Source organism: Ailuropoda melanoleuca, chromosome 4 (assembly GCF_002007445.2).
Source record: "Ailuropoda melanoleuca isolate Jingjing chromosome 4, ASM200744v2, whole genome shotgun sequence".
NCBI classification, from domain to species: domain Eukaryota; kingdom Metazoa; phylum Chordata; class Mammalia; order Carnivora; family Ursidae; genus Ailuropoda; species Ailuropoda melanoleuca.
In genome coordinates this window covers 11796376-11801769 of record NC_048221.1, presented here as the reverse complement: position 1 = coordinate 11801769, position 5394 = coordinate 11796376, and the positions used below count along the sequence as shown (strand labels likewise).

Below are 5394 nucleotides of genomic sequence, written 5' to 3'. Positions count from 1 at the left end.
TTCTGTTTAATAACTATTTTTTCCTTTATTTTGTGCACAGGTGACAGTACTTGCTTTTTCTCTTTTGACTTTGCTATTCTGTCACTACCTAGGGCCACAGAATCTTCCTCCCAATAGTACATGCAGCTTGAGCCTCAGCAGGTAGGTACACGTAGGTCCTCAGAGATCACAGCTCTCCAGCACCACGACCTGGGTCCTCCCCTTTGACTGCACTGTCTGTGCTGGGCTCTGCCCAGGTCCCGTCACCCCTGAGGTGTCCTTAGGCCAGAAAGACCAAGCAGGCTACATGGTATGTGCCAACTCTGAATAAAGCCAGGGGATGCTTAGAGCCTAGGGTTGAGGGTAGTGAGGCCGGCTGTGTTGGGGTTCCATTAGAAAGGGATGCCGTGCTTGATTAGTGACGTCTGCCATGGCAACACCCTCTAGACATGTCTGGAATGGAGACACTAGGGGAAGAGGCTGCATGCTGGCCACAGGCTCAGACAGGGACCAGGAGAGCATTCCATCCGCTTTCCAGGCTGCACTGTCTCACACCAGGTGGCTAGGGAGGCCTTCTGAAGTCCATGACGGTAAAGTGGCTTCCTTAGGCTCTGGAAGGAAGAGCCTACGCCCCAAGCTAGAGGGAACCTGGAAGGACAGCTCACGCAGGGCCCCGTGGGGTCTGCAAGTTGCAGGCCGTGCCGGCATTAGCTCATCTTGTTTTATCCGGGGCAAGAGAGCTGGAGGACTGTCAGAGTTAGATGCAACTTGGGGGTAAAGACACTTTTCTGTGACACACAGAAATCCTTAATCTCTGGATAAACTTGCAAAAATGTCCAGTCCAGACTTAAAAGGTTTATCTTCTACGCTACTGACAAACCAAAATAGAGTAAAAGGACAGTCTCACTTTAATCCAGTTCCAGAAAGAGGGCACACTGCTTTGGAAAGCACTTGTCTCAGCAGAAGATGCAAAGGTATGTGTAAAAGAATGTTTCTAGAAAATACCAAAGGCACCAAACAGAGCCCCAACTTTGCCTTCCACTTCTCCTTGATGCCACTCCGTACCCTGGATGGGGAGGCTACTTCGTCCAGCTGACTTTGGGAATGTCGTAGTGCTCCGTGAGGGTGTCCAGGTGTCTGTTGAAGTCCTGGGAAAGCCGAGAAAACCCACATCAGCACAGCCTCAGACAGGGCACCAGGATTGTGTGGCACTGCCCACTCCCACTTCTCCACATCTTGCCTCTCCTCCGTGGCCCCCTCCTCTCAAAGCCACCCGGCCCTGAACCCTGGGCTTATCTTAAAAGGACCCTGGGGAGGTATCACTTCTGTTGGGTACCCCACTCCCCATCCCAACACTCCAGTGGCTCCCTCTGCCAGGCTCCTAGGCTCTGGGCCCAGCTGGGGCCCGACATAGCCTGGTCTTCCCCACTGGGCATGTAACTTACCTCTACTCTCTGCTTGTGGGTTTTGGATGCTTTCTTCAGGATCCTTTCCATTTGCTGAAGAGAGGAGAGAAATGGAGGTGAGTTCACACACTTGACACAGCCCAGGCCAGCATGGGGTGGAAGACAGAAGCCCCCACCAGCTTGCTCTCACACCCAGCATGGCTGGAGGTCTCAGGGTATACATCTTGCCCCTCCCTTAACTCTACTCAGGCTGGTCCGACAGGGACGCCCGGCCACAACATGTCCCACCAGGAACGCAGGCCAGCTGCCCTTCGGTCACAGTGGCAAGGAATGTACTAGGGATGACATGAGTAGACTGCTGGGAGCTGTATGTGTGCTTCCTGCATCCCTGGGCAACTGACTGCATCCCCATTTTGCAGAAGAAATTTCAGATGGGGTTTGAAGAAGGATGAAAAATGAAGAAGGCAAAGGGCCCAGCACATCGGAGGAGCTCAAGGGAGTAGGTGCTGGTGACCCAGTGGCACGAGGGCTCCGAGATCCACATCACCGATGAGTGTGACTGTGGCATGTGTATCCTGCTCCACCATGACGTGCCCCACTCTTCATTCCCAACACCGGACGGGACCTAGTAAGAGCTAAGAGCACAGGACGCAGAGCCAGACGAACCTGGGCTGCACTCGGCTCTACGTTTACTGACTGGGTGACTATGGCAGCCCTTGACGCCCCCTCCCCGCCATGACCCACGCTGCCTGGTATTGGTGCCCTAGTGCAGTTCTCTGCCACAATGACTCTGGGCTAGCCCTGCGACTCAGTTTACTTAACAGAACGCAGTGCCAGTGCTGGGCTGCAGCCATAAGACCCGGCAGCCTTCGGCTTTGTGTTCTTGGAAGCCAGACACTATGCAGGAAGTCTGACGACCTTACTGGAAAGAAAGGACCTGGAGAATGAGATGACACCTGGGGAGAGAGGCCACGGGAGGAGCAAGAAGGCATCAGACATGTGATGGTGAAGCTGTCTTGGACGTCCCAGCTCAGTTGGGCCTCCAACCCCAGCTGCCATCTGACTGCACAGATTCCAAATGAGGCAAACAGGAGAACTATCCAGGTAAGCCAAGTCAACCCACAGGAGGTGGTTAGCCCATCTGTCAGCCACCACCTGGCTGCTCTTCGCTGTCCCTCACCTCATTTGCTGCTCTATCTTCCTCTGCATCCAGTTGGCTCCCACCTGGCTGACCCTGCCTTCCCATCCCTGCCTCTCTTCCTGCTGCTGAGAGCCCCTGGGAGGCCTGTGCCTCCTCACAAGAGGCCACACTGACTTGACCAGCTGCCACCAATGCCAAGCACTTGGTAAGGCTCTGCCTCCCCTCTCCCCCCTCCACGTATCAAGTTCACAGGGTGTCTTGGGTGCTGTCACCACCCCCACTTCACAAACAAAAATGAGGACCAGCCTGCAGAGTGGGTTATGGGGCTGGAGACGCCAAGCCCCAACCCTTCAGGCTGGAGCCCTGCTTCAAGGGCCCTTCTTCCAAGAACTGTCCAGCCTTCGTGCTCACTGTGCTCAATCAAACATCCTTCCACAAGGGAATCCATATTTCCCAATTCCACCTACCTTTGCCCACACTTTCCCCTGTCTCTCTCCTGGTTCAAAACAAAACCCACAGCAGTACTTCCAGTTCTTAATGCCAACAACAAAAAAACTCCCCTTGACCTTCCACCACCTTCCAGCTACAGGTTCATTTCTGTTCCTCTTGATAGATCTCCCAAGAGTGATTTCTGCATCTTGTCTCCACCTCTGCTTTTCCTTGCCCTCCCTTGGATCCCCTCTAATCAGCCTCTCTTCCCCCTCATTCCAAAAGCCAATCAAGGGCTCTTGGTACTCACCCCACAAGACCCCTTGGCAGCATGACACTGTCGATCACTTCCTCCTTCTTAAAACGCTTTCTCCACTCAGCTCCTAAGGACACACTCTCCTGGTTGTCCTCCTTCCTGTGATCCTTCCCTTTGCAATTTCAGATCCTAGACCTCATCTCTATCACTGTGCCTCCTCAGAGGCTCTCATCCAGTCCCACAGCAATCCCAGAATGTTTGCAGGAGAGGCCCAGACCTCTCCTCCAAACTGTGGATTCAGATACCAAACTATTAACAAAAATTCTCCATTTGAACTTCTAATAGTCATTCAAACATTCAAGCGTTCTCTAAAGCCAAGGTCTTGACGCCCTGCTTTAGAAGTCTGCTCTACCTGCTGTCCTTCCTACTGCAGTAAATAGCACCTTCATTTACCCAGCATCTCCCACCAAAAATCTTGGTCATTCCTCATTTCCCAGTCCATCAACTAATCCAGCTGTTCTTGCTCCAAAATCAATCCCAATCCTGATACCTTCCATTGCTTCCACTATTCCTGTCCTATTCTGAGCCACTGTTATTAGTCGCCTGATGGGTACTCTCCCCTACCCCACTTCCACTCCAGAAGTAACATCCCAGCCCAGCCTGGGACTATTACCTCAGGGAAGGAACTTACGTGCATTCACTTGTTAAATTCTCACCACAAACCTGTTAGGTAAGGACTTCAGCCCCACTTTACAGACGAAGAAAGAGGCAAGGGAGGTTAACCAACCTGCCCAGAGTTACACCACCACCAAGATGCCATAGAGACAGAATGGAATCCTGGTTGGTCTTGTCGAAGCCAGTGAGTCTCACCTTTTTTTTTTTTTTAAATGACTTTTTTTTTTTTTTAAATGACTCAATTAAGTTTGAGAGTGATAAGTTAACTCTTCCTGATGTTACTGGACAAATCACCCAGATCAGGGTTAGAGTTTCTCAGCCTAGACACTTGACATTTGGGCCAGATCATTTTTGCCGGGGGGGTGGGGTGCTGTCTGGATTACTGTAGAATGTTGAGCAACATCCCTGGCCTGATCCCGTTAGATGTCAGCAGCACTACTCCCCACCCCCACCAGCACACCCTGAAGTCTTAGCTAACAGAAATGTCCTCAACCACTGCCAAATGTCTTCTTGGGAATGGGTGCAGGATACAGATACAACTTATTTGAATCTGCCAAACAAAGTCATCATGGAAACAGACTATGGAAACTTCTAGCCAGGTGCATGACCATTTAATATCAAGAACTAACATCAATTGAGCACCGACTTTGTGCCAGACCGAGTGCCAAATGCTTTATCTGCATGACTTTATCTAAAGTTCCCATCCCTTTTAGAAGAAAGCACTATCCTGATCCCTAGAGGTAAGTAAACTGAGGCAGAAAGAAGATAAGTCATTAGCCCCGTTGTCACTGGGCAACCGAGAAACTGCGCTGGAATCCAAATCCGGTCCCCAGCTCTGGCCTTTCAACGCCAGTTCTAGCTTTCTCCTCTGCCATCCACTCTGGCCAGAGGAGCTTCCTGTCCTCGGAGCTCCCCCAGTCGTGGACTCTTCCTCACCCACGTAGCATCATCCCGGAATCGAGATCTCTCTGACCGCTCACCATCCCTCCGAGAGACCCGGGGCTGACCCCAATTTCAAGTCGTCCGGCCCTGCCTCTCCATTCACTTCCGGAGACCCAGACCTGCCGCGCGGGGCATCCCCAGCTTCCCCACCGGCCTTACCCGCTTCTCCTGCATCTTTTCGAAGGCCGCCTGGGCCGGGGTTCGCTTGTCCAGGCCGCGCCGCTTCTCCTCCTCGTTCTTTTTGCTCGTTCCCATCGCTTCCAGGAGTTTCGCCTTGTCTTTGTCCTTCTTTTTCTTCTTCCTGGGAGGGGAGAAGCAGGGAGAGAAGGTGAGGGAGCATCAGGGAGCAAGAGTTCGGGGACTCTAGAAGAGGCTTAAGGGGGCAGAAGACAAGCCTTTGCGGTGCTTTCGGGGACTCACCGCTTGGTAATGCCGAGCTCTGCAACGCCTTTTAATTTCAGGGGCCCCTTTTGAACCTGCTCGTAGGCCGCCATGATGCCGCTTGCAGTTCTGGAGGTAAACTGCCACACTTCCTGTTTGAGTACACCAGTTACGTCGGAATGCCC

General features: G+C 52.4%; 1 protein-coding gene across 1 annotated transcript; it reads right to left on the bottom strand.

The window, feature by feature from the left end:
- FAM32A (family with sequence similarity 32 member A) lies at nt 1-5394 on the bottom strand. The gene is made up of 4 exons (XM_002912704.4): nt 5249-5394; nt 4988-5129; nt 1425-1478; nt 1-1127 (listed from the first exon to the last, which is right to left on the bottom strand). Exons 1-4 carry the CDS (start codon nt 5320-5322, stop codon nt 1059-1061), a joined length of 339 nt encoding a protein of 112 aa, XP_002912750.1. The 5' UTR covers nt 5323-5394; the 3' UTR covers nt 1-1058.